The sequence below is a fragment of the Sturnira hondurensis genome, unplaced genomic scaffold (assembly GCF_014824575.4).
Source record: "Sturnira hondurensis isolate 20B ecotype Veracruz unplaced genomic scaffold, ASM1482457v3 Scaffold0014384, whole genome shotgun sequence".
Taxonomy (NCBI): domain Eukaryota; kingdom Metazoa; phylum Chordata; class Mammalia; order Chiroptera; family Phyllostomidae; genus Sturnira; species Sturnira hondurensis.
This window is the reverse complement of record NW_028087015.1, coordinates 7,491,622-7,519,563: the sequence shown is the minus strand read 5'-3', so window position 1 is coordinate 7,519,563 and position 27,942 is coordinate 7,491,622. Positions and strand designations below refer to the sequence as shown.

Sequence of the window (27,942 nt, the reverse complement as noted above, 5' to 3'; positions counted from 1 at the left end):
TATTTATCCGCACGTCCTGTCTGGTTACATCCATCGCGACATTCCACATGTTTCAGTGTAATTCACCACGAATAATAACATTCGGCAGCCATTTCATGATTAAAACGTTTCTTTGGCTGCTTGGCCTTAATTCTGATTGCAGAAAAAGTTAATAGTCTTTTCCCTGGGCAAAAAAAAATAATTCTAAAGACCTATAATTAGAACTTTTTGAAGAAAGTAACAATGATGCTAGCAAGATCTTTTATTGTTGGCAAAGCATGCTCAAGAACATGTCATCTGACTATCATAACTGCCCTCCACGGTGGAAGGTGGAGCCATGTCAAACCAGAGCCAGGGCTGTGCAGTCTGATCACTGCCCAGCAGGGCCTGGCAGAGATGACGAGTGAAGCCAGACTCATCTGTGCTCCACTCGCCTGGAGCACAGGATGCCTCTTGCTCTGCGCAGAGGCTCTGCCTATTGATGCACCAAGTACCACGATCTGCATTTCTAATTCATCCGCCTGAGGTGGGGCACCTTTCCTCATGCAGTTGCTCAGAGAAGAATACTATGGGCCAGAGTGGCCCTGGGAACATGGTTCACTTCAAATACTTGTAAAATTTCTCATTCTGGAAAAAAACCCCTAAGACAAAAACAAAAAGAACTGCTGGCAGGTGAAAGGATAGGTCATAGTGCTAACGTGATCACCAAGGGCTTCTCAGAAAAAGCCCCTTGGCACTCCTTAGGCATCCCATATACCTATACAACTTGCTAACTGACAGTGTAAATATGCTTATTTGCTCTGGTCATACTGCTAATCTGTTTTCCAGAAGGTCCACGGCCAGAGTGCTAAGGCATCTACCACTGAACAATATGGTGAATAAAAAACACTGGGCTTCAAAGCAGGCCAGACTTGATTTTGAGTGGATCAGCTTCCCTAAGTAACAGATACCTTGAAGGTGACCTTGAACAAGTTACTTACCTTCCATGATCATCACTTTCCTCAACTGCAAACATGCATTCAAATAAGACCCACTTCTGAATGTTTCAGTTGACAGTAAATGGTGTCATTTATGTGAAAATACATGGTGAGGATGGGAGGCAGGGGGGTTCAATTTGTGTTGATCTTTTCCATGATATGTAATGATTAATTTGTTATATGAAACGTTAAAGGGACTTATCTAAGAAAAAGAATAAGATCAAAACTATGAACAATAAAATGACAACAAACTCACAACTATCCACAACTGAACCTAAAAACAAAAACAAAAAACAAACTAAGCAAACAACTAGAACAGGAACAGAATCACAGACATGGAGATCACATGGAGGGTTATCAGCAGGGAGGGGGAGGGGAAGAATGAGGGAAAAGGCACAGGGAATAAGAAGCATAAATTGTAGGTATGAACTAGACAGGGGGAGGTTAAGAATGATATAGGAAACAGAAAAGCCAAAGAACTTACATGTATGACCCATGGACACAAACTAAGGTGGGGGCAAGTGCTGGAAGGAATGGGGACACTGGGCAGAGGGGGATAAAGGGGAAAAATGGGACAACTGTAATAGCATATTCAATAAAATATACTTAAAATAAAAAATAAAAATTCATTCAAAAGGCTTAGTATATCATTGTTTAACAGTCTAATAAATTATTATTTCAAATATGCTATGAAGGTTTCATTAATAGTCTGTTCCTCAATGTGAAGCAGGCAGATAGCCACTGCACTCGTTTCAACAGGCGGTGAATTGCTCAGAGAACTCCCCAAGGTCACGCACAGGACAACACCGGAATCAGAGAAATCTGGGGCGGGGTGGGGGGGGGGGGTGTTGCGCTGTTTTGTTTTGTTTTTCCCAGCCAATAACCTGACTATATAGAATCTGGTTAACCATTTTTAAAACCAAATGTATATCCTAAAATTTTGCATAATATACTTCAATCTTTAGTTGAAGTATATTGTCTTGGGTATGTTTACAGGCTGGTACTTCTCTAACAACTGGAAATACCATCCAATAGTCCATCAGGTGATATAAGTTGTAGCAGTTAACTTACGTCCTAGAGACATTTTGGAGCTTTGGTGAAATATTGGGATGATACTACAGCTAGATGGGCTATTAATAAGTATTAATGCATATGGGGTGTAATCAAAGCAGGGAATGAAAAGGTCAAGTGGTTATTGTTGAAAGAGAGAGTGGGGAGGGGAGGGGCAGGGGACGGGAGGGAAAAAGGAAGGTGGCAAGTGGGAAACTAGTTAAGTTCCCTTCTTGATTTGTTTTTCTCTCAGAACTCTGGACTATTTTTTTCTCTTACTTGCCTTTCCTTCCCCTCAGAATCTGAGTACCATAGCATGAGTGGATGTGACTTAGTAATAGCTCAAAGGAGTGCAGAACAAAGGGTTTGAAAGTAAATACTTTAATAGAAGAACAACATCCCAAATTCATAGTTAATCATTTTCACATGATAGAGAACATTTTCTTCCTTTTCTCATTTTGTAGGAATTGTCTAAATCCTCCCTGGCTTGGGCCACCCACTCAGCCCATTGAAGATGTATCCTGTCAGCAATTCACAGTGTATGGTTTTACTACCAAGGAAAGCTGCTTGGGACTTAAAATTATATTTAATCTCCAAAGTTGTGAGAACACTCATGTTACAGATAGCAACTTTCCTCCTCTAGCATACCATTTCTTAATCAACTTTTAAAATGAAAACAAAAATATAAATTTTTATTTTCATCTTAAAACTGTAAGATATTACTAAAAGGAATTAAGGGGAATACAGCTAGAGGCAATACACGGCAGTGAAACAGAAAGCCAAGAGAACAATGATATGTTTAATGAGATCAATATTCCATCTAAAGAAAAGTCTACACCGTATTCTATCTAAACCTGAAGTTCTGCCTTAAACAATGACTGCCTGTACATTGAGCCCCAGAGGTTTGTGAACAAGATGAGACTTTATAAGTATGAGCTCTACCTAAACTGCATCATGCTTCCAAGTAAATTGTAGGTAGCCACAGCAGAAATTCAGAGTCAAGCCTACAGTTTGGTATCTGTATTCTAAAACTGCAGGGTAGTTTTGTCTCTTGGAGGAAGAGATGGCACTGAAGCCAGCTGGGTGATAACCTAGGTCACATAAGGTGACGGGTGGACAATGGCAGGGTTTTACCTTGACCCCAATGGGCAGAGCTCCCTTATCCAGCATGAGATGTAATACATTCTGTCCTTCAATGCATCTTACCAAGCATCACATTCAATGTGTCCCCAACACACTAAAATTCTCATAGGAGAAGTGAAATTGTTCTATTAGCCAAAATATAAACTCTGAAAAAAGCAATTCCGTGTTGAGTTCCTACAGTTTCAATACAGGAAGAGCAGAAAGCTTAGAAGATGAAACTTTAAGAGGCAAGATAAGAAGCATTACCTTTTACTAAGAAGCAGGCCATCTTGCCTTTCTCTGATTATGTAATTCATTAAATTTGTTATTGAAAAAATATATGAAAAAATACATACATGCATATGATATTATTAATATATCAATTTATATCTTGCTTTATTCCATAAAGGATTTTGATCAAAGAAAACAGAGCAAAATGGGTTAGTAGAGTGGTTGAACCCTTGGTCTCTGGAGGAAACAACCAAACTGTGACTTGCTAGATTCAACCCTATCAGGAACCTGGAAAAGAAAGTCCAATGCAAAGCTGTGGGCAGCCTAGACAGAGGAAGGAGGTAGCTCAGTGTTGAGCAATGGTACAGAATCACCCTATTTTGCCTCTTGATCCAAGTCACCTCTCAGCCACCAAGAGAGTTTGATCAAAGCATTTAGGTGAGTGAGTTTTAGTAAATGGAAGGGTGTAAGCAACAAAGAAGTAAAGGAGTTAAGCACCACCCACTCCACTGCTCCCACACCTTCTTCGGGTTCCCCAGAGGAGCGTACTGAGCACAGCACTGGACAGCTGCGCCTTCCGCTTCCGTCCCCACAGTCTTCTCTCCATGTCATTTGAATCCATCATAAGAATGCAAAGGTATTTAAATAAAATGCTCTCTTAAATTTTATAAATGTAAACTTAAAAAATCAGTTGCATCCCACATGGCCCTGGTGTTTCTGGCAGGAAACTATAGCATTTTTATACAAAGTTGTTGTATGTCTTTTAAGTAAGGCAAAAAGTCACAAACATATGTTAGGCACACTATGTTATGTCATTTTTGATAGACCCGTGCATAGAATCCCATGTCATCAGGCTTCTAGAGAGTCATCCTAATTGCTACTAAATGAAATTTAAATTCCTAGAAAGCTGACATGCACTTCTCTTTTTCCAGCCATCCAAGATCTGATCCCAAGTTCCTAGGCTACCACTACATTCTCACAACTAGTCAGAATAAAAAATAAGAAGAGCTACATAGTCCTTATTTACCTAGTGAGGCAAACCCTTATCTTTGTTTGGCTTGGCAATGAAAAGGTTGAAAAGTGTCATAGAAAGAAGCCTTCGCAATAAAATCCTCCAGCAAATATTTCTAATGTAGCTTTAAACAAAAAAGCACATTCTTCATACCACTTTTTTTAGCACTCAAGGGGTGGTGTTCTATTAAGACAAGTAATCGGACCACTTATTAACTTTAACTTGTAACCAATAAACAATGGATTTGTAATGCTATTGCTCAACTGCCAACACAGCCAACCCCAGGGCAGGAGGATGAGAGTCCAAGTGGAAACTCTGTACATAGGCTTCGATTTGAATCATTACCTCTGATCAACTTTGGAAGATGACTCCAGATCCCCTGAATCTCAATTTGTCCTCCTTCCTGCTTTTCAAAAAGCAGAAGAGAAAAAGAACATGTTCCTCTGTGTCCTACCTACCCAAAGTGTTGGGAGCCTTTGTAGAGGTGAGCTAGAGCTTGGGAAACCAAAGCACGCATCTCTTTTGAAATGTTTATTCTTCCCTAGCATTGATTGGTCTTTTGCCAACTTCTGATCTGCCCCTTTATGGGGGAAAAAAACCCTGCAGGTGAGAATGAGGAAAGGGAGTCTTTGGAAATGAAAAGGAGAAAATTTGGCAAGTCCTTGCTCCTTAGCATGATAATTCATGAGCATGGAATCTAATCCATCAGGGACTCTCACCGTGGGACAAAGGAAAAGAAGGCTTTCTGTCAACAAACACCTAGAAGCTCTTACTGCAGTATTGAAAGGTGAGGTTATAAATAAGAGAACAACAACAACTGGTGAAGTTGAGAACCAAGCCTAACATTAACTGGGTCACCTGGAAAAAACCACCACCTCCTTCGAGTTCCATGTCTGACTTCTGAATCTTTTTAAGGAGCCCAGGTAGGAAGATGCACAGAGCACCCACACCCCACCTTGGCTCAGTTTGGTCACAACCACAGCAAACTGGCACATCACACCGTGAAATGCTCCAAGGGTTTCCTAGCTTCAGGGACAAAAGAAAACCACCAGGACTCTCAACTCCCCTCTGCAGCTTTCAAACGTATATATTACAAATCTCGAGAAGCATGAATAAGCACATTCGCATTCTTTCAAAAACTCTAGAGTTGAATAGCTTGTTTCTTTCCAGTCAAAAGTAGAGGTGGGGTAGATGCAATGAAATAAAAGGTGGTTATGATGGTAGGCATTCCCAGAGTGCATGCACCCTACTGAAGCATAAACAAATGGACCCAAACAGCAGAGCTTACGCAGAACAAAAACTGTTGCTTTATGGCAAGATATACTTCATAGAAATGACAATGGAAAATTTCCCCAAAATGAATCTTAATAGGTACAAAGTTAACCTTGGTTAAGGCATAAGGAATAGAAAAAATACACATGACAAATGCCTACTGTGTGCCAGGGCCTGTTTCCAGGCTCTCTCTACCTGAGGGTTAAAGACTATTTACGTGAATGTATCTGTAAGAATGACCAGAACCTTAACAGCTGAGGCCTGACCCTCACCATCAGGACCGGCAAGGCACCAGCACCAAACCTCCCACTGAGTCGGGAACTCTGGTGATGCACTTGGAAGTGGGCCACTGAGGCTTGCAGGCATGTCACCCAGACTCCCTCCCAAGCACACTGGAGGGTGGGGATGGTGGCTCTGGACAGCAGAGAAAGAAGATACGCCACAGCTTCAATCCTGGATGGATCTGGTGTTGACAGAATGTGAGCACCTGCCCAGAGTGACAGAGGATGTCACCCACCCTCCTGTGTTACTGATCTGTAGCAAACACGCCGAAACAGCCAACAAACCAGCAAGTGATTTTGGTGGAGCCTTAAGGTAGCAGAAAGCTTCCACTGAAGACGCTGCCATAAAAGCAACTGGACAAACCTCAGAAACCTGTATTTTAAGGTCTGTTACTTATCCTGAGGCCAGACAAAAAATGTACTTGGGAAATATACTTTCAAAAGTAGGCACATTGCAGTACCCCAAACAAACCATGTCAGCAGCCTTAAACTGTGAATTGTGCCTTTATCACACATTCACAAAGTTTCTGCTGGGGGAGAGTGAACCCAGTCTCCCTAACTGAAAGTCTGTTTAAAAAAAAACCAAGAAATTTTAAATAATGAGCTTTGTCTTTATAATACCCTCAGCAATTAATTCCTATATACATTCAGTCATAAACTCTAATAATAAAAATGGTACATGATGTCACATGTCCAGGGACCTTAATACATCATATGGAACCTTAATACATGAACAAAATCAATGCACTAGGTGAGTTCTGTGAGAGCCTGCACACTTCATGATGCATGTGTTAGAGTTCTATTTAATTACTTCTTCCAGGTAGAAATATTTCTTGAACAGTTAAACTATTCCTTAAATGGGAGGCACCAAAGCATCTTAGTATTATTTTAAAATTAAGTCAACATTCTAAGTTTTCCCTTAACCTTTTTTCACAAATTCAGAAAGACCTAAGGCCAGGCAAATTGATGTTAGATATCAGAAATATATGTGTCCTTCCCAGGGGATTTTCAAATAAAAGAAAGCAAGAGAGCAAAAACAAATCCCAAACCTCCCTTTTTCTTTTATTTATTATTAGTTAAATAGTTGCCATTTGCAAAGTTGTTGTGGGATTTTTTTTTTCCTCTATGAAATGTTAGCAATTGCAAATGTCCTTATAGTTGACTTTTATTTGGGGATGCTTTTATATTAACAACTAATTTGTTATTGCATAACCATTACTTCTCAGGCAATATTTGGTCTTAAGCATGTTTTACTGTTCATCCTCACTTGATACCAATATTCTTGTTCAAGATAAATCTGCCTCTGGCACTTGTCATGGAATTTTATAATTCTGAGTCGCACAAGGGGGTATTGATTACTCACCATATCCAGGAATGCCTTCTAAAGGGGAAGTTATTCACGTGCATCATATTTGCAGATCTTCTCTCATCGATATTTTCCTGGTCTCTTATGTTACATGTAGTGATTTTCACAGATGAATTCCAACTCTCCTGTTTGAGCAGCTATCATGGGCAATTATTGCAACAAGTATTGAATTCCAAAAAAATACCCCCCCCAAAACAAATAGCAACAACAAAAGCCCTTCCAGGATTTGAAGAAAGAAACACCACAGAGCACTGCAGGTATGAGTCCATCCATTTAGGTTCCACTAACTAGTCAAAACACTAAAATAACCAGTTCATTCGTCTATCCTAAATGGTGGCAAATATTGTCCTGGTAAAAATCCAACTGCCTAGAATGTAAATTAATGCATCCTTGCAAGAAGGACTCTGGAATGTGGAAAAAAGGGAGTCAAAAGACAGTTTCTTGTTATCCTTGTTAAAGACGTATGAGAAGGGAAGTGGAAAACTTCAGGTTGCTTTGCCATGCTGTCCTTTAGAAATGAATATTGCTTTTTCTTCTTTCTTAGGCACATATTCGTGTGTGGTCACTTTAACGCGGTGCTGCCTTCTGAGATGTGTCGGACAAAGACCTGGGCAGAGGGGCTAGAAACCATGTATAATCAAAGCCAACTTCTTCCCCAAATCTCAGAATTGCTGGTTTTCAACTGCAAAAGTAGAAAGGCAGTAAGCAATTTCTGCTTTGCAGGGCAGGAATACCATCAGTTACCATCATGACTTCAGAAGGTGCTGTCATGAAGAAAATTTCATTTCAGCTGCCTAACCCCATAGTAAGGCTGTCTGCTCTCTTGAAGTAAAATGACTAAGCTATTGATCCTTTTGCTGCAGAAACCCCTTTAATTTGTTGTTATCAAGACCACGTGCGGGCTTTTCATATTTTGCCTTGTTAAGAGAATGGATTTCACAGCTGCGAGTCAGACGTTGTCTAAGAATTTCTTTCCCGCTGTCTTTCTTCTCTCTCTTTACTCTCTCTTTTTTGTCCCCTGTTCAATTCCCCAATAGGTGTCATTTACTCTGGTGCTCTGACATCTTCTGAAAGATTCTCATGCCCAAGCCATACAGACCTTGCATGCTTTTAAAACACAATGGCAACAGGCTCCTGCTGGGGTCCCCCAGTGCCGAATTTCCAGCAGAACCCTTGGAGTCGTCGCAGCCGCCTTGTCTGCCCTGGGCTGTGCCGCTCTGAGCAGCTCAGGACACTTGCAGGCTCCGTGGTACTGTACATTAACTCTGCAGCAGCCCTACCGGCCGCAGACTGCTGCCTGACAGGGGATGTGCTGGCGTCAAGGGGGCCCTCTAGGTGGGTTCCCAGACACTGCAGCACGCCTCGCTCGCCTCCAAGGAGGAGCCAGTCCAAGGGGTTAAAGGAACAGCTCGTCCTGAAAGCGCTGATTTCCTCCAGCAAGAAATTAGCAGGCAAGACAAGCAAAGCAAAGAACAAAAAAAGAGCCGTAAATAAGCTCACGGGGACGCACCACTTTGAACACACAGATATTATGGAGAGAGGGTTTTAGTTTGCTTTTGTTTTTCCTTTCTTTCCAAAAGAAACGGAATAAAAGAAGTCTGAAAGAATTGGCAGATGACAAGGTTTGGTCACTTTGACTGCTTTTCCTTTTCATTTTTTTAAAACAGATATATTGGGTTGGGGATATCTTACTAACTCGATGATTTGTGACCATTGAGCTACAGATGACCACACGGTAATTTTTGGACAGGAAATCTGCCAGTCGTGCGGAAGTCAGTTACACTTCAGTTGCAATTGCGCATGCTTTAAAGCTGCTTGTTTGATGAGGGGTGTGTGGCTTTGAGGAGTGCTAACACAAACATCGCAATTACTACTGTTGATATAGTGCTGTTCCCCAAGCTCGCTCTTTTGTTGCAAAAATCCCCTGTTCAACAATCCCCTGAAAGCACCCCATCATTGTTGATGCCATTTTGGAGCAAGAATAAAATAGTAAACTCTTGTAATAGTAGGTTGGCACTTAAATGGTGCTTGTTGGAAATCATTAGGAGAATGGACTTTACACAGTAGCAGTGTACTCAATATTAATGTATCACTTTTTACGTAGGTATTTAAATAGCCTGCCGTGCAATTGCTTAATATTAAATGGAATACTGGCAACATTTAATACACCACGCTGTTATCTTCAGTTAGAATTTCCCCAGTGAGGCCCTGTCATGGAGGAAATATTATGGAGAGGTAGGGCTAAGGTGGGGAGTGGATTTTCCATAAATTCAAAACAAGGTATAAATAAATTTAGTCTTGAAAACTGCCTTGGTTTGGGAAGTTTTTATTTAATCGAATGATGATACTATACTGATGGAAGTATTTCTGGGAGGAGGAAGAATCAAGTGATTCCTTTAGAAGCAGTTGGAACTTACAGGTTCAGAAAGATGCTCCCACAGCTTAAAAGGAACCTGCAAATGTTTGTTGGTATCTCCAGCAGCCCAGGCAGTGTCCTTGCGACCTCCTCTTTCTAAAAGGAATAAATCTCTTCCCTAAGGGCATTTGTGATCTGAATCAGAAAATTTCAGTCTGAATTTTGTCTAATAAGCTTTGAGTGCTCTGAATCAAGCATTGCAGAGTGGTTCAAAATTTGATACTGTATTATATATTTAAATATTACTATTTAAGGGCAAGGAACACTTAACATATCTCGGGCCCTGTGCTAAGTGCTTTACATTATAATCTTATTTAATCCTCATAACAACACTGTGAGGTAAGAACTGCTATTAGGCCTGTTTACCGTTGAGGAATTCGAGACATGCAGAGGTAAAGTAGCTCGTCCAAGGTCAACATCTAATAAGAGTCACGATTTGAACAGAGAAAGTCTGGCACCAGGGCCTGCATGCATGTCTACCATATCGTGGTCCCTCCACAATAATGATGCCACCTTGCATGAGTGTTGTGCTTTCTGAAAAGTCATCTTTTCAGGTATTTTATTTTAGCCTCACAGGATCAGGCTGAGGAGAGTGTGACACTTATTGTGACAATTTTAGAAATGAATTTCCAAAAAGATGTCATTTGTTCCTCATTGTGCATCATGTTGGCAGTGGATCTAGAAAGAATTCAGGTTATTTCAGAGGTTAGTGCTCTTTGATGATGACGATATGATGATGGACATCAACCTGTTTCAAACCCGATAGTTCTTGCACTCTATGAGAGTAGGGCTCCCAGAAAAGTAGCAAATACACCAATTTTAAAAAAATTATGTATAAATTTAGTTTCTCCATAATAGATATGCATTATTTGAAATTTTTAATATTTTTAGTACATTCTGTTCTTGTCTGTTCACATGCCAATGTGGTACCTGAGGGAGATGGGACACCAAGAACGTCTCTGAATTTATCTCCAATGCTACCCAGGGTCCCGGACTTGTCAGCCGCGTCTCTATTGTGGGCAATAATACAAGTGAAGCGCTTTATAAATAAAAAATAAATAAATGAATGATTTAGTCATTAGATTACTAAAGGAGATATAAAATTAAAATATATTTAAACCAAGAGGAAGTTTCAAATGAATATTTTTAAAGTGAACATTTCTTGGCTTTTTATTTCTATTTTTACATATGCAACCATCTAGAGTAAGGTGTAACAAATTGGAATGAAAGGACATGTAACTGAGAAACTATGATAAATAGTAGAGAGGCTAACTGTCTGCCTTTGGGATAACAAAGAAAAATGTAATTTATTTCACAGTTCAGGGGACCAAGACTATACATCCAGAAAGAATCCTAAATTGAGTATTTTGAAAACTCAAGGCAACATATATAAAAGAATGGACTTGATTAAAGAATGGAAATAGCTTAGCTATGGCATTTTAATTTCATGTATATTAGAAGTAGGGTCTTCAGAGTTTTGACCACTATTCTACAAACTGATGCTTCTCCAGACTTAATGTTTTACAAGTGTGTGATCTTGAAACCACATCTGGGCAGAATTCTTAGTTTTGTAATTAAAAAACAAGTTTTTAAAGATGAAAAATGTTGATGGAGTAGGGTAATACAATTTTTTTTGAAAAGGTAATCATCCTTTCAGGGAGCTTCTAAGAAATATTAGGAAGAAGCAGAAAAGATTACTTATGGCTGATCCCAGCCCCATCGTTTCAATCAGTAAAGGAGTGCTAATTATTAGCAAGGTACCATATAGACTGTTGCCAACTTGGCGAGGTTGCTATAATCATGGTATAGCTTCAGTTCCAGTAGCACAAAGGCTGGCCTTTGTCTCTTTTTAAAAATTTTAATCCCACCCTGGCTGGTGTGGCTCAGTGGATTGAGTGCTAGACTGTGAACAGAAGGGTCGTAGGTTCGATTCCCAGTCTCAGGCACATGCCTGGGTTGCAAGCCAGCATCCCTAGTTGGGGGCATGCCAGAGGCAACCACACATTGATGTTTCTTTCCCTCTTTCTCCCTCCTTTCACCTCTCTAGAAACAAACAAATAAAATCTAGAAAAAATTGTTTTAATCCCATAGCAAGCATGAGAGCAATCGGTCTTTCAGGGATGGACTCAAATTAACCATCCTCATATGAGACTGATATAAAAAAATAAACAGCCCTGGCTGGTGTGTCTTAGTGGGTTGAGCACCCACCTGTGAACCAAAGGGCTGCTGGTTCCATTCCCAGTCAGGGCACGTGCCTTGGGTACAGGTCAGGTCCCCAGTTGGGGGCGCAGGAGAGGCAACTACACATTGATATTTCTCTCCCTCTCTTTCTCCCTCCCTTTCTCTGTCTCTGAAAATAAATAAAATCTTAAAAACATAAACAAAATATCACTTTGTTGATAATGTAAGAACTACAGACTTGGATCAAACCATAATACCTGAATCAACATTTGAATGAAGGATTATTTATACCCAGGCAACTCAGAATCAGAGTTGTATTACCTTACTAGTCAGTGTCCACATACTCTTTTCCAATAATCAAAGCCTTTCTCTACATGGCTAGCAGATTATGTTTGTATGGGGGATGGTTTTCAAACTAAGTTCCTGGAGCCTTCTGGTTTTGCAAAACTGTCTCAGGACAACTGCAGAGCCAAGGAAGGGCCAGGTACCTTGGGAGATTTCAGAGCCCCTCTGCTTTTACCTGTTTTATTTCAAGGTTTGGTTTGAAAAAGACAGTCTGGTTCTTATGAAAATGCTTACAAAAACATAAGAGCAGGAATAAGAAGTTAACACTTTTTAAGCAAATTCTTATCTTTGGATCGTCAGTTTCAAGACTTCATTCTCTTCAAACCCCTTCAATTTATATGGCTTCCTTTACAATGGGTAAAACACAAACGACTAAGTTGTAGCTTTTGCTGAGGCAAGCGTAATGGCACAATGAAGACATATCCTGGTCTCTGAACTTGGGTGTTTCATAAACTCTTATCACTTAGCTGATACAAAGGATTCAATTACTTAATGCATTGAGTCCCAGAGTTTCACTTTCATTTTTTTAATTTTTAAAGTAGATTTTAACTTACTTTTACATATGGAAAAAGAATTCTAGGAAACTAATAAGGAAAAGATAGCTGGAGTAGTTATATGCATTTCAGACAAAAGGCATTCTCTGACCACAGCATTATTAAGGATATATCACAATATCATGATTAAAAGGTTCAGTGCAGAAACAAATGACTACAATTTCAAAACTTATATGCCTAATAATAATAATAATAATAGCAAATATTGCCAGAACTGCAGGAAGAAGATTTCAAATTGCCATCATAAGACGTGGAAGGGGAAGAGTTCACCATGACTTTCTCAAACAAGAAACATGACAAGTCAAGTAAACAACAACAATAGAACCCCCAAACAACCTTTAGCTAAATAAGGATTAGAACAACACAACAAACAAGCCTAACTTATTGGACATACCTAAAATTGACCCAGTGATTAGAAAATTTACCTTCTTTTCAAGGTCAAGTGGAGTTCTTACAAAAAAGTAACATAAAGCAAGTCTTTATATTTTGCAGAAATACTATACAAACCACACTCATTAAATAAGACAATGACATATAGATAGATAAAAAAGATAAGATAAAAAGATAAAAGTCCCCATATTAAGAAATTAGAGAAAGATTTCTGAAAATGGGTCAAAGAAGATAGAGTAGAAATTAAATATATTTATAAATGAGTAACACAAACACCATATTTGGAAACCTGTAGGAATACAGCAAAATCAGTAATTCATATATTGCTTTTGTGAATTTGAATAAATTCTAAAAGAAAATTTAAAGACTAAGATCCTTATTTTAGAAATAAATAAAGACATAAATTTAAGTGTATACCTAAGAAAGAGACAGAAGTAGAAGAAACTAAAAAGAAAAAAAAAGATAAACAGAATGAAAGTAGAAAGAAGGAAACAATAACAAGGAGAGCCAAAACTAACTCAATGTAAGAACAAAGACAGTAACAAAGAAATGTTATCCTATGAAGTAACTGATTCTCTAAATCAGTGGCTCTCAAACTTCGCCATGCAGCCAAGTCATGTGGAGGGCTTGTGAGAACATGGGTCGTTCAGAGTCATTCCTAAAGTTTCTTATTCAGCAGGTCCTGGAAGAGACCCAAGGTTTTGCTTTCTTCACAAGTCCCCACATGGTGCCAATGCTGCAGGTCCAAGGCCCAAACATTAGAACCACTGCGCTAAGTTAAGGTAGGTCTTTCTGTCACTACCACATTTCACTATAACCAATAGGTAATATCAAAGATTGCCTCTTGAATAACTTACATGAAATAAAATTAAAACTCATCTACATTTATATATGAAAAAGATGTAAGTGGTGATTTTAAATTAATTTTTAAGTAATTGTCAGTTCAGATATTTCAGTAAAGTGGCCCATTCTTTCGAGAGGCTGGATAACATTTGTTTCTCCCTTTTCAAATGAAAACATTTGGTCCCTGTATGCTACATATTGGTTTTGTATAAATATGCTAACATATACAAATAACTCTACATATTTTTAAGACACATTTTCTCTATTAGTTGTATAAATTTGTTCTATCTTGGGAAATAGTAGCTACAAGCACTTGAATATCTTGAGGCATATGACTTTTTTACCTAAAGCCAACAAAGCAATATTTAATATATATGTACTTTTTGCATATGCATGTGCATTATGGGTAAATACATGCCTTTTTGTTTTGTTGTATTACACATATCATCAATTAATAAACAGGTGGGAGTGGCATTCCAATATGTAGAATAAGACCTGAGATAACGCATATTCCCTACTCCTACCTCCCAGCAGGAAAAGAACCTTCAAGTTCAAGTCTTGTTTGCTACCCTTCCAGAAAACCCATCCCTATGGGAGGAACAGTGCCTTCTTCTGTGTGTTTATAACACCAAAAACAATGTTGGCACTCAATAAATGTTAACTAATGACCATGCTGATAGTGATGACTTTCCACTTCTGGCAAGTTCTAGCAAAATCTGAAGGCATGCTGTTCAGCACATTTCTAGCTGAAATAAGAGGCACTCTCCAAGAAGCCATGGTTTCAGTCGCTAAGAGTCAGGAAGCTGTGTCATGGTTCAGCAGGTTGCTAGCACCTTCAGTTTCTACATATCCTTATAACCAAGGACACAGCCACAACTGAAAAGTGAAAAAGATATTTATTAAACACTTATTTTGATCACCTAAAACCAACAGATGCTTTGTTGGAAATTTTCTTGGTTTATCTACTATAACAAGTCATTTTGGTTTATGTGGCCTCAGCTTAAATCATATTTTAAATAATAAATAAGTGAATTTACAAGAACAAATTGCATATCATGAAACACAATACATCCCATAATTGGTATTATTTAGAATGCCTGCTAAATTCCACTTTTAATATTTATGGAGGTAGAAATGCTAGAATACCTAATGCTACAATACAAAGAAAGCACTTAATATTTATTCAAAAATCAAATGTGGAAAAAAACCCACAGCAAGTTTGAAGAAGCAAAGTTGAATTTGCATTTTGTCTTGGAGTCTCAAAAGGTGAGTTGTTAATTTCAGGTCTGCCTCTTCCTTTTTGTATAACTTTCATACAACTCAATGAACCTCTATAACATAGAGGTTATATAATCTGTAACATAGAAATAATAGCAGATTCATAGGTTATTTTACTTTTTAACTTGTTGGGGTAAATTATTAAAAAATACCTGGTAGTGTGAAGAGAGTTCTTTAAATGTTCACATATACTTTAAATCAACTCATTAGAAAATGTAATAAAATACAGATTTTCACTTGGTAAGCCATTCACTTAAATTAAAATGGAAAAATAAAAGAAAAAAACTAATGAGCTAATGTTGAAAGTCCTTTCTGAAGTGGAATTAGATTTCATTTTTACCTTAAACTTTTCTAAAGGTTTTGTATCGTGTTTATCTCAGTAGCACATGGAAACTTCTAGACTCACAGGAGTCCAAACATTTCTTCTGTAGTAAAATAAGGCCCAGCTTCAAAATATACTTATATTTATGGAATATTATAGATTCCTAAGAATAACTGGAATAATAGCTCAAATGTTGGTAGGTGAGAAAAACCCTTAGGTTTGCAGAATAATATCTTTAATGTGAGTTAATCAATTTCAATATTCACGTGTATATAAATCTACATTTATAACAATGTAGAGGAAAGAACCAGAAGGATATATACCAACTGTGGACAAATTAGTTACCTCTGATATAAGAAAGTAAAAGTGAGCCTCATTGAAAAAGGACTTTTATCTTTTACCTCACATATTTCTGAACTGATTAATTTTCACAATGCCAATTTTCTATGTAGATGTACATAACTAACATACCAATGAAGAAAAATATATTTACTATTTATTAAGGAAGAATAGTCATTCATAGTTAATATCTACATTTAGAATATAAAAACCCATGTTTATAGTATGTATCAGATAGAACCTTGGATAGATTTTGAAAAATGGAATCTCAAACCTCTAAGCTGAGCAGTCAAATTCAAGCTACATACTCAATAGTTCAAACATTCCACGATTATTATTAGATGAACCAATACTGAGTCTTAAAAACTGAAATGAATAACTGATTTATTCTTTTTCCATGTCCATGCAAACTATGGCTGGGGCTAGACACCGTACTCATTTAGAGTTGAAACTATATGACATTAAAATTATCTCTACCTGTAAAATGAATCATCTTACCACATATTTTGATAATATTATGTATTTATTTTACTCCAACTCAAATCTGTATTTGCAAACATGTAGATTTTATATCTCCTTAACTTTGACCCATCTTTGTGTTTGCTGGTGTGTGTGTGTGTGTGTGTGTGTGTGCATGTATTTGCTGGTATATATATTTAAACTTATATATATATAACTCATATATAAGTTTTACAGAAATATATATATTTCTTATATAACATATATAAACTTATATATATTTAAATATATATGTGCATATATATATACATTTAAATTTAAGGCTGTCACATATCTACAATAGTAGCAGTGTATATATTTTGTGGTTCAGGTAAGTGTAAGAAATTATGTTTACCTACTTTCAGAACTGGATAGGATGGATGGCTTACCATTTGTGATTTTTTTAAAATATTTTATTTATTTATCTTCAGAAGGAAAGGGAAGGGAAGGAGAAAGGGAAAGAAATATCAATGTATGGTTGCTTCTCATGCATCCCGTGCTGGGAACTGGCCCCTGCTGGGAAATGGCCTGCAACCCAGGCATGTGCCCTGACTGGGAATCAATGTGATTTTAATCTAATTATTGGCTCTGTGTATTTTATGGTAATGAATCACTCTAACACCTGGGCTTTAGTGGATCTTAAATTATAAGGGTGGGAGGGGTGCATTTTCAAAGTCATTTTAATAGGAAGTTAGAAGCTGCACCAAGGTCTACAGATCAGATACCGTGTAAAATCCAAAGACCCCAACTACTGCATCCAGTACACACCTCTGCACGCTCACACATGCCTGACAGTTACAGAATGAAGTGAACGCAAATATGACTTTGACGTTTGCAAATTAAACATATGTAATATAAGCATTACATACACAGGTACTTTGACATTTTGTATTTACTTTATGGAGACATTGCTAGTGCTTTTTTATCCCAGTTACCTCTGATGGTTAAAGACTATTCTTAGAATGTGAACTCTATAGGGACACTGGGACTTTTCAGTCTGCATGTCCCTGCTGCATCTCTGGGACCTAGAATAGTTTCTGGTGCATAGTACGTGCTCACTGAAATATATGTTGAGTCAATGATTATCATATATAAAAAATGACTGAACCAAACATAGTTATTTATGTCTGCTTACAGTTCCTTCTAAAGAGCTTGCCTTCTCCACACTCTCACTCTGTAAAACCTGACTGCAATAGGTATAAAAACTTGACCCACTACCACCTGATTCATTCACTGTGTAGCAAAATTCATTTTCTACGGTTGGAATGTGGATGGTCACAAGAAAAGCAGAGACTCTAACCAATTCCAGGTGGGCTTAAACTAAAAAGTCATATAGATTTAGGGACTGAAGTTGCCATTTGGGCTCAAGTGCAAACTGATAGCTAAGTAAAATATAGCAATTACAGAGAGACAAAGGGTACAAACAGAGACTAATGGAAATGGATGATTAGATGGCCACAAAAGCAGTAGTTGCCTCAGTTCTCAAGTTTTACAAAACTGACAAGGTCCAGTTATACCGTTTCTCTGAATTTTGTATCCTTACGATCACTATAGTCCCCCTTTTTTACAGAAGCTTTTCTGAGTTCATTTCTTTCCCTTGTAATCAAAGTCTTGACTAGACAAGTCACCACATAAGAATTTTTTCTACTGATAAGTCCGTCTTTTCCTTCCCTTTAAAAATAAAGCAATTTAAAATTAATGCTACATTGTAATATTGCTAGCCATGGTCAATTAGCAAGAATGGAGTTAATGGTTACCCAATCAAGAGGCCTAAATTAAACACACACACACACACACACACACACACACACACACAGAGGAACTAACAATTAATGGAGCTACATGTCCCTTCGCATCCAGAGGTTCTGGAGACAGGTCTCTCTCTTTCTCTGACTGATGTCTGTTACACTTAATAGTCAAATGTGAGCTTATTATTTTTCTCAAACTGCTTTCATTACTTTCTTCACTGAATGTCAACTTTTTAGATAAGGAGGCAAAAAAAAAAACCCAGAGAAAAATGAGAGAGATTGATAAAAGTGGTGGGGGGGAATACTATGATTTTTATGAGCCTTAACAGTAAGAGGATTTAGTCCTCGAATGTCATGATTCTTCTTCTGGAAAGAAAAAAGGACATGCCTGTGATGTTTTAAAATGATCATTTAAACTTTTAAAAGTTTTAAAATGCATTAAAACCAGAACTCAATATTTTAGAATAAGAGTTTTAAGTTGATTGTGACATACTTAAGTAGGACATTCCTTGCATGTGGGTGCAAATTCAAGGCTGGTTATTAAATCCCAGTGACCGCTATAGACAGATAACCTCTCCTAGGTTTTCATACCCTCTGCTCTGCTGTTTTTAATGTTCTGATGTTGGGGTGAATCCATAATGCTGAGCCCTCGAAATGATCAACTAGCCTGCCTCTCTATAATTGGCATATTCCACCCCTGAAAACATCACTATACACCATACAGATCACCTAATAGATACAAATGGGCAAAACATAGGCAGCGCAAGTCCCCAACTGAATGAGACAGAAAAATGTTAATATGAAACTCAACTGCCTAGCTATTTATCCTATACTTTTCTCTACAGAAATCACATTATAAGTGGGAAAGACTTCAATGTGGAATATAACATGATTTCCTTTGTTATTCTTAGTCCCAAGGCTTGTAAAATGGATGGAGATATCAAAGAACTTCAATTTTTCCCACCGAATAAAGTAACTTCTCACCTTTCTCCCTCTCTCCAGTAATTTTTCACTGATGAGAGGCACAGGCCTTTGGAGATGGGGCTGCAGCTGTGCGTTCTGCTGGGGGCTGAGTATTTTCGCTCTGGAAGGAGAAGGGTCAAGCAACCGCGGTAGCCCCGAATCCCCGGTGGCCTCTGCTTATGCAACGGATGGTGGTTATGATGAGCAGAGAGCAGACCTGAACTCTTAGTTCAAAGGTGTCTGAAGGGAGGAAGGGGGGAAGAAAGACAAGGGAAAGGGAAAAGCAGTGAAGGGGGACAGAAAGGCACTGCTATTAATACTCACTTTCCCAATTCCCTTCGTTTTCATGACTTACTGCAGATCTCCTTTGAGAGGCTTCTAGTGGAGCGCGGGTGTTTTAAAGGTCAGAACATTTGTTGGAAGGTGGAAATCATTTCTCAAATTTTAGTGAAAGAAAGGAGAAACATGCCAGGGGGGACACGGAGGTGATGTGGTGCTGTCTAGATAGTTGAAAAAATTGTGAAAAGTTATTAATATGGTAACGAAGCCATTGAAACTAAGGACATGTGGTATGTATTTAAAACACATTATATTTTGCTTTCTCTCTACCCTGCTAAGTTTTATTTATGGAGAAAGTTTTTGTGACTTTTCTGGGCACTTTTAAGCAATAGAGAGCTTTATGTTCACTTTATTATTATTTTTATTTAATTCTTGTTGAAGTACAGTTTTCTGTCTTATATTTCCAGCCCTGTCCCCCCAAGTGCTCCCCACCTCCCTCCCATTTCCGCCCCCCACCTTAGTTATTGTCCATGTGTCCTTTATACTTGTTCATGTGAGTCCTTCCCCTTTTCCCCTGTGATTCTCTCCCCTCTCCCCTCTGGTCCCTGTCAGCCTGTTTCGTATTTCAGTGTCTTTGGTCATATTTTGCTTGCTTGTTTGTTTTGTTGTTTAGATTCCTGTTAACGGTGATATCATATGATATTTGTCTTTTACTGCCTGGCTTATGTTCACTTTAAACCATCATCTCAAATTCTATCAGAAATGAGAATGTCCAACCCAAACTATAATCCAAAATTCCAAACTTGATTTAACTCACATCTCCTTCCTGCTCTCACCTGGGCCCACAATAGGTGAGCGGTTGGTGCAGGGGGTAGGGTTTGTGTTCCCTCTTCTGCGCTACCCTGACTTGCCACCTATTGGTACTGACTGCTCTGGAGTGGAGTGCACGGAGATTGAAAAACACAGGGATATTTTCCCCTTGAATTGGCATTGTCATAAGATGGCATCTTGCATTCCTGGCAGATGTTGAAAGCTTCCTCTTTGTCTCTTGGGCACTTTTGTGGGTTCATCAGCTGCATCCCTGCTGGGATCCCTGGCTGCAAATCCTGTGACTCAGAGCTTTGTTTTTAAAGTGCTGCTGGTTAATCAGTCCCCAGCAAGCCCCTGGTTTCCTAGTGGCCAAATCCCGGCAAATTCTTGCTGCTGGAGTCCAAGTGCCTTTTCCAGATGGTCCTCTTGGGAAGGACACAGAATGGTTCAAGGCCAGCTCTCTCTCTAGTGTGATGTACATCTGGTTCACAGGGGAAACATCCCACCATTGAAGCCTCTTTGATGTCAATGAGATTAGCGCAGCCCCCTCTGAGGGAAGGCAAGGCAGGACACACAGCACTGCCCACTTCTTTTTCTTAAATACAAAAAGAAAAACAAAACACCTTTTTGTATATTACTCTTCCTTTCTCCTCTGAACTCTTTCATAGTCTCCATCTGACTTAAAGGCACCTGTGTGAATGGCTGAAAAGTTATGAAACTGATTCTTGGCCACCTGTTTTAAAAACGAATTAGTATTTGCACCTCACTTTGGGGTGCAGCTTCTATTGTGTCTCATTGCCTTTGCTGAACCTTCAGTTTTAACATTGTTGTGACTAGATTAACATCACAGCTCCTTTACCGCTGTTGGTAATCCACTCAATACCCATCCACCCTCCTTTTTTTCTAACTGGCAGATACCCAATTATTTTTGCAGAAATCCATGTTTTGAAGCAGCTAAGTACTCAAGAGAAGGTGACTCCATACCCGGCCCAGGGGTAAATCCTGAACAGTCCAATCCCATTTGCTGGCCAGTAATTCGTTTATGTTTTAAGACCAAATCTAGCCAAAGATGTAAAAGGAAGTTGGCCGAGATGATTTCTGAAGGTTTTCATAAAAAAGAAACACAGCGTGCTTTGTTTTCTGCCTTTGGACTTGGTGCCTGGCTAGGGCCATCCTGTCGGGCCCACAAGAGGAGTCCGTCTGCGCAAAAGGACAACAGAGCAAAACCTAGATGCTGTGTCCGAACCTCTTAACAACCACCCCTCGATTAACCTAGTTTGAAACTTCATTTCATGAGACCATGCATCTTCCTTATTGGTTCATATTAAGCCATTGAGTCGGGGACTCCAAAAGTGTACAGAATGCTGCTTCCCTGAGACGACTCACCATGAAGTGTTTACCGGGATTATAATCCAAACACAGGCATCTCCCAATAGGTAATTCAATTAGAAGAGACAAAGTTTATGTTTTCTCACGTTTTTTTTCTTTTTTGAAAAACTGGTGGGTGAGTTCATCTGCCACAAAATCGCTTTAAAATGAGATGTTTAAATTAATTCTCAAAGTTGCAATCACCAGTATTGAACTGAATCAACAGTTGTGATGACACCTGTGACAACAAATGTAAATAAAAACAAACAAAAAGGATCTGTGCAGTTTGCAAATCCAGCACTTATCACTAGCCTTGGGTTCCTCCTGGAGTTCCTGGGGAAACCCAAGAGGTCTCCGATATTCCACAGCGCTGCCAGGGCAGTGACCGCATTCTAATCACAGAAAACAGGAGATGGAGTGTGTGCCAAAAACCCCTCGGCAAGGAAATCATTTTATGCTGAATTCCATTTAAAAGATCAAGCAAGGACCTATTTTGCCATCTCATATTATAATGCTCATGTGCTCTCATTAAATCACTTTCAGAGAAACACTAGGTGACTAATTTGTAACAATGATATGTCTGCAGACTAACACATTCATAAGAATAGCAGAATAAATAGCTAATTTGTAAAGTACCAGATGGAATTACTAAAAGCTAGTGACCTAAGCTATTATAATTGTCTCTTATACTCCAAGAAGATACTTCTAGTAATCTTACTACTCACATCTTGGCTTTTGGATGAATAGGCCAAGGTATAACTGATTCTCTTCCCACAAAGGCAGGTCTCTGATACTTGAATACCTTGCTACGGGGAGAGCATGCTGCAAGGTGAGGCTCCGCTTTTTAAAATCGGGTTGTCTGAATGGCGTCCGACAATGAGGGACCATTCACCTTAACTCTTCTCCCTGTTGTTGCTGCTGCTCTTGCAATGTTCTTTATTCGACAGCTGACAAGTACGGGGTCAGACACACGCAGTACTTGGACTGCCTCTTTCTGCTCCCCTCACGCGCTCCTGCTCACTGATGCAGGCACAGAGTCTTCCGTACTTTTAACATCATCTTTTCTATTTTTTTCTTCTTTTCCCAGCTTAATCCAGGAACAACTTTATCCTCCCTACTTTGGTCCCCACCCAAAGCTCGAGATTGATAAATGTAGGCCCCAACGTCGGTATTTCTGCGCCCCTCATGAAAACTAGCGAGTGTGTGCAGCTACATTAATAGAGTTTTTCCTGAAGAAAGCACAGTTTGGTGGGAGGGGTACGGGTTTTCAGTATCATCGGTCAGACCTGAGAGCTCTTACCATTTCATTTACCTTGGACTCATGTCCCAACCGTCACTGAACCTGAAGTTTTTCATCGGAAAATAACATGGATACATATTTTTACATTTCTTTGGGATTGCATTAGAAGGTATAGGTTAACCATATGGCATGTTTCCCGTGGGAAATAGTTGTTTCCCATGGCCTCCTCAAATGCTTGTCCTCTCACCTGCAAACCCCCGTGGTGGAAATGTCACACTGGAGAAGAAGGGAAACGGTGTTGAACTGTGAAGGGGCCAAACCCTGCAGGCTTCACCATCGATTACTGATGCGAAGTTGGCAGAGTGGACTATAAACATAGCCATGGTGTGGTTTTTGTGACATTTACCTTCTGGAGAGTCTATAAATTCATCAGAATAAGATCAATAACGCAAAAGAAAAGTGAGATATGAGTGCAAATAAGTGTCAGAGAAGGACAACTACAAAGAGCCAATAGCCATTTGAAAAGATGTTCAATCTCACTGGTAACCAAATAAATAAATTAAAACCACAACAAGCTTTTTTGCCTATCATGTTGGTAAAAAATAAAGACTCAGAATGTCCAGAGATAAGAGGGGTGGGAACAGGGACACCTTCACACAGTTAGTGGAACCATGGACTGGGCAGACTTTCTTGGAGCACCGTGTAGCAGATTCCTTAAAGCGTGAAGCACACACACTATTTGGTTTGCAGACATCTATCCTATGAAAGTGATTGCTCACATGTAAATACATACACACACAGATATTAATTTTGGCATTGTTTATAATAAAAAAACTCTGTTTCTGACTCTCCAGACAAATGCTGTGTTCTTGGAGAGACCATACTTTTCTTCTTCCTTCCTGGTGACTAATGAGCCCCCAAATGTGTACCAGGTATGAAGATGCTTTAAAATGCATATCGAGTAAGAAGTGACCAAAATATTTCAGGTACTAAGTAATGTATCTTAAATAGACGTGTAACATTTGTAGGTCAGTCGCTGTCCTCGGAAGTAAAAACAAGTGTTTAATCGTTGGTAATCCAAACTTTATTCTTTTTCATTCTTCATTTAAAATGATTGGAATACTTTATATACAGTTGGCTATTACTCAACTTTCCAACCTTACACAAATCTTATATTATATTTTGACTTATACTTTTTATATTTTGATCATTTGTTTCTAAAGGCTTAACATAACACTGTCAGTATAAACCAAAAATGATTTCATTTACCCTAGGAGTACAAGACTTCTCAAACAAAGGGTTAAATGCCTGTTACTACAACTCCTGAGCTATGCTCTTCCAACTAGAACTTGATTTTCTTGCAGTATGGGTGGGGGACAGGGAAGATGATGTCTTTCCGATACAAAGACCATGCTTCTGATGTCATCAGCAGAATGTATCTCTGTGTCTCTAGACCAGGGGTGGGATTGAGTCTCCTCAGTCATACCATCTAACTAGAGTGTCATGCATTAATTAGTGAGCTGTCTGATTTTGGCCATGAAACAGACTAAATGAAACTAGCCCTGTGGAAATTCATTAGATTGGTGGTCAGCCCAACTTGACTACTTTATAACTAAGATCCAACATTTTAAGATGAAATAGTACCTTCCATTTCAAAGAGAACTCTCTAGATAAAGCAGCATTCTGTGAATATAATATATTCACAGAATATATAAAATATATATAAAACTCCTCTATGATTAGTGTGAGCCCCCGAGCAGCCTAGTGTCAACAGGGTACCTATATATCTCTAGCTATGTAAATTGAGCTGAGCTTCTCCAAAAGAGTGTTGCAGTAATTAAATCATTAGCATAAGAAACTAATTAGTTTCCTTCCACATGACACTGAGAAGCATGCGATAACACATGTAAAATGGGGGGAGTGCAGAGGCCGGGTGTGGAGGTGGGAGGAGGAGGAAGAGGGCACAGGGGAGATAAATGGTAGTGGAAAAAAATACAATAAAATGAACTATTGAAAAATAGAGCAAACATTATTTTGAGTTTTCTGAGGAAGGTTTTGTGCATTAGGTTTTACATAAGTTTTTTTAATACATGCAATAACCCCGTAAAGTGAGTATTAATATCTTCTACTTTATAAACGAGAAATGTGAGAAGGTAGCTATTGCCCAGGGACCCGGATAGTAAGTGGCTGAGCCGTGATTGGACTCCAAAGCCTACTTTGCTGACTGCACCGTGAGCAGAGCTTTGTCTCGTGGCTTTAGACCTGACCAGAACTGACTGGTTGGGAGAGGACTGCAATTTCAGACAGTACCAGGGGTAATGATGATCACAAGCAAGTTCCAGGACTTGTACTAAATCTGTGGCTTGCCTCTCCCCATTTAAACTTCCAGAGAAATACTACTAGTTTGTTTGTTTTCCAGTGCAAAAACCAACACACAAAACAGTTCAGCAAATTAGCTTAAGTCACACAGCTAGTTTAAAAGGCTGATGATGAGCTTCATTGTTTCTTTTCCCCATAGTTATCTTTTTTTCCTGCTTCTTTCTTACAGAGAAAAAAACCCCAAATGACTTGTTTATAGTTTATTGATTTCATATACCTTTGGGCATTGTACTATTGCCTTTCAGATAAAAAATAACTACCATTTTCCCCCATCCAGGGATGGATGCCAAGATGCTCTCTGGGGAGACTGGGAGGCCCTTTACTGACGTCCTGCTTATGTCAACAGACATGCACAGAATTCGGCTGCAGTCTGACTGCTAACTCTAAAGGACCTTCTAACCCTCCATCAAAAACACCTTCTTTTAGTTCCTCCATATGCAAAATCAAAATAGCTAGGTGCCTTTGTTCAAAAATGCAAATATATGATTTGTCAAAGCCTGCCTTTTTATATTGTCTCCTTGGCTGGTGTTTTGGGAATTATTCATCCAGCACTCACTGAGCACCCAGTGCCCGGGCCCCTCCCTTTTGCTATTTATTATCAGGCTGCTGCAGTGCAGCGCTGAGACATCTGATCATTTAGATCATTAAAAATCAATCCAATGACCACACATTTCTGTGCATTTTATAGAAATGACAAAAATTACAGTATTAGATTGCTATTAACTTGCTCTGGGTTTCCTTTTTACAGCTGCCAGGAAAGTCATTTGGTGAAATTGATTAAACCAGCATGCCAGAAGGAGAGAGAAAAAGAGCAGAAAAATGTAAACACAGTGAGCTTAGAGGCGAGGGCGATAACGTTTTTTCTTGGGAAGAAAGTGAGATGTCTCTGGGGGAGGCAGGAGAGGGTGGGAAGGAGGAGGAGCCTTGCATACAGTGAGCATACTATAATTTGGGGTGTAAGAGGCGTAAGATGGCAGGATAAAAGCAACCAAAATCCAGAAACAATAAAGAAGAGGCAAGCTATCCGCGTGCTTCTGACAATCTGTATGCATTGGTCACACTACAGGGTTTGACCAAATTAACCCATGAAACATTGTTTGTACAGCAATAAGAAGTTGATTTGAAGATTTTAGTAAATTAAACTCTATTAATATCAGGATATGGTGAGGAGGAGTGCCTAGTTCCCTGCACAGCGGGGTTTACTGCTGTATGGACAATTGACAAAGGAAAATAAGTCCTGTACTTCTGCTCAATGAAACCCCCCAAGCGTACATAACAATCCACATATACTTTCCTGTATTTGTCATTATAATGGCCACACATATTCCCTCCTTCTGAATATGAATTTCCTTCTCCAAAAATTGCATTTTCCCTCTAATACCTTTTAAATGATTTCTTGATTAACCTAAAAGAAATACTGGTATGTGGAATCACAGAACGCTGACAAGAATGGATTCTACTGTGGGGCTTCTGCAGCCGCGCCACCATTTTTAATTTCTCCCAGAGCCCTGTTTAAAGTCTGCTAACACTCAAAGTACAGCAGCTGTCTAAAGGCAAGTGACTTAAACAATAGTGTTTGAAGCATAAATAAAGCAAATATTCTATGGCAGACTGAATGTACTTCCTTGGATATGGGACACAGAGAATTATAAGGCACATGAACCATTTAACTGCATAGAAGAAGACCAACCCCAGTCTAAATGAAGTGACAAGTTCTAAATTATGCATGCTCTGTTTCAGCTGCTCAGCAGGAGCTGAGATTTGAAAAGCATTTACTTGAAGCCATGGGTTTGCCTGGGAGGGGAGTAGCCTTCTTGCAGGAGAACCTGGTCACCAGACTCCGAGACGCCTCCTGACTCCCCTCCTCCAGTTATTCACATCTTTGTGTTGTCTTTCCTCCCACAATGTACCAAGGCTGATCATCCAGCACAAGGCAATGGAATGTCACTTTCGAGATAAGATTACAAAAGACTGTGACTTCTGCGTGTCTTGGGATGTCTCTTTCTTCTCTCCCAGTCTGGGTGATGCAAACTATGGTATTATAAGCAGCCCTATCGAGAGGCTCACATGGCTAGGAATGGAGACCTGCCAACTATCTGGGTGACCTTAAAAGCAGTGGAGCCTTAAGAAGACTGAAACCTAAGTCAGTAACTCAAGAGAGACCCTTAGCCAGAACAAGTAATGAATACGGGGGTGCCTCGGGGCATTTACATAACAGAAGATTGTACATAGAGAGATATAGAAACATTCATTTAAATGCAATCTAGTTTATGCCCACTGGATTGGAGAGTTAACTGAAAAACCAATCACTTTATTATTCATTCATTAATTCAGTTATTAATTTATTATATAGTTCTTTATTACAATAATCCATTCTATACCCACACTGTGTCATGTATCAATACTGGTTCTCTCTTGATCAGGCCTCCAACTTTAAAACCCTTTCATCAAGACTCTCATTTGAGTCTGTAACAGTTTCGTCTGTTCTTAACTCTCACCTATGGTGAGACACTGTATCAATAACATTATAACATAGTCATTATTCTAAGAGGCAGTGGCCTACGATTTGGTGTAAAAAGACATCGGTACCTGAAGAAAGTCGTTCAGCTGAATTAAAACTTGGAGCACATGTGCATTCGTTTTTTTGACAGATCTACATCTCAGAAACCCATCTAAATACACCTCAGTGAAAGGAAAAG

General features: G+C 39.0%; 1 protein-coding gene across 5 annotated transcripts in view; it reads right to left on the bottom strand.

Annotated features, from left to right (window-relative positions):
- PDE4D (phosphodiesterase 4D) overlaps window positions 1-27,942 on the bottom strand; it is a 1,308,441-nt gene that overhangs the window by 495,322 nt on the left and 785,177 nt on the right. The window contains exon 1 of one of the 5 annotated variants that reach the window (XM_037062902.1): window positions 7,288-8,591. The exons of the other annotated variants lie outside the window; for them this stretch is intronic. Within the exon in view, the coding sequence (XP_036918797.1) occupies window positions 7,288-7,334 (47 nt within the window). The 5' untranslated portion in view covers window positions 7,335-8,591. Of the gene's footprint in view, window positions 1-7,287; window positions 8,592-27,942 lie in introns of those variants that run through there. 5 annotated transcript variants of the gene reach the window in all.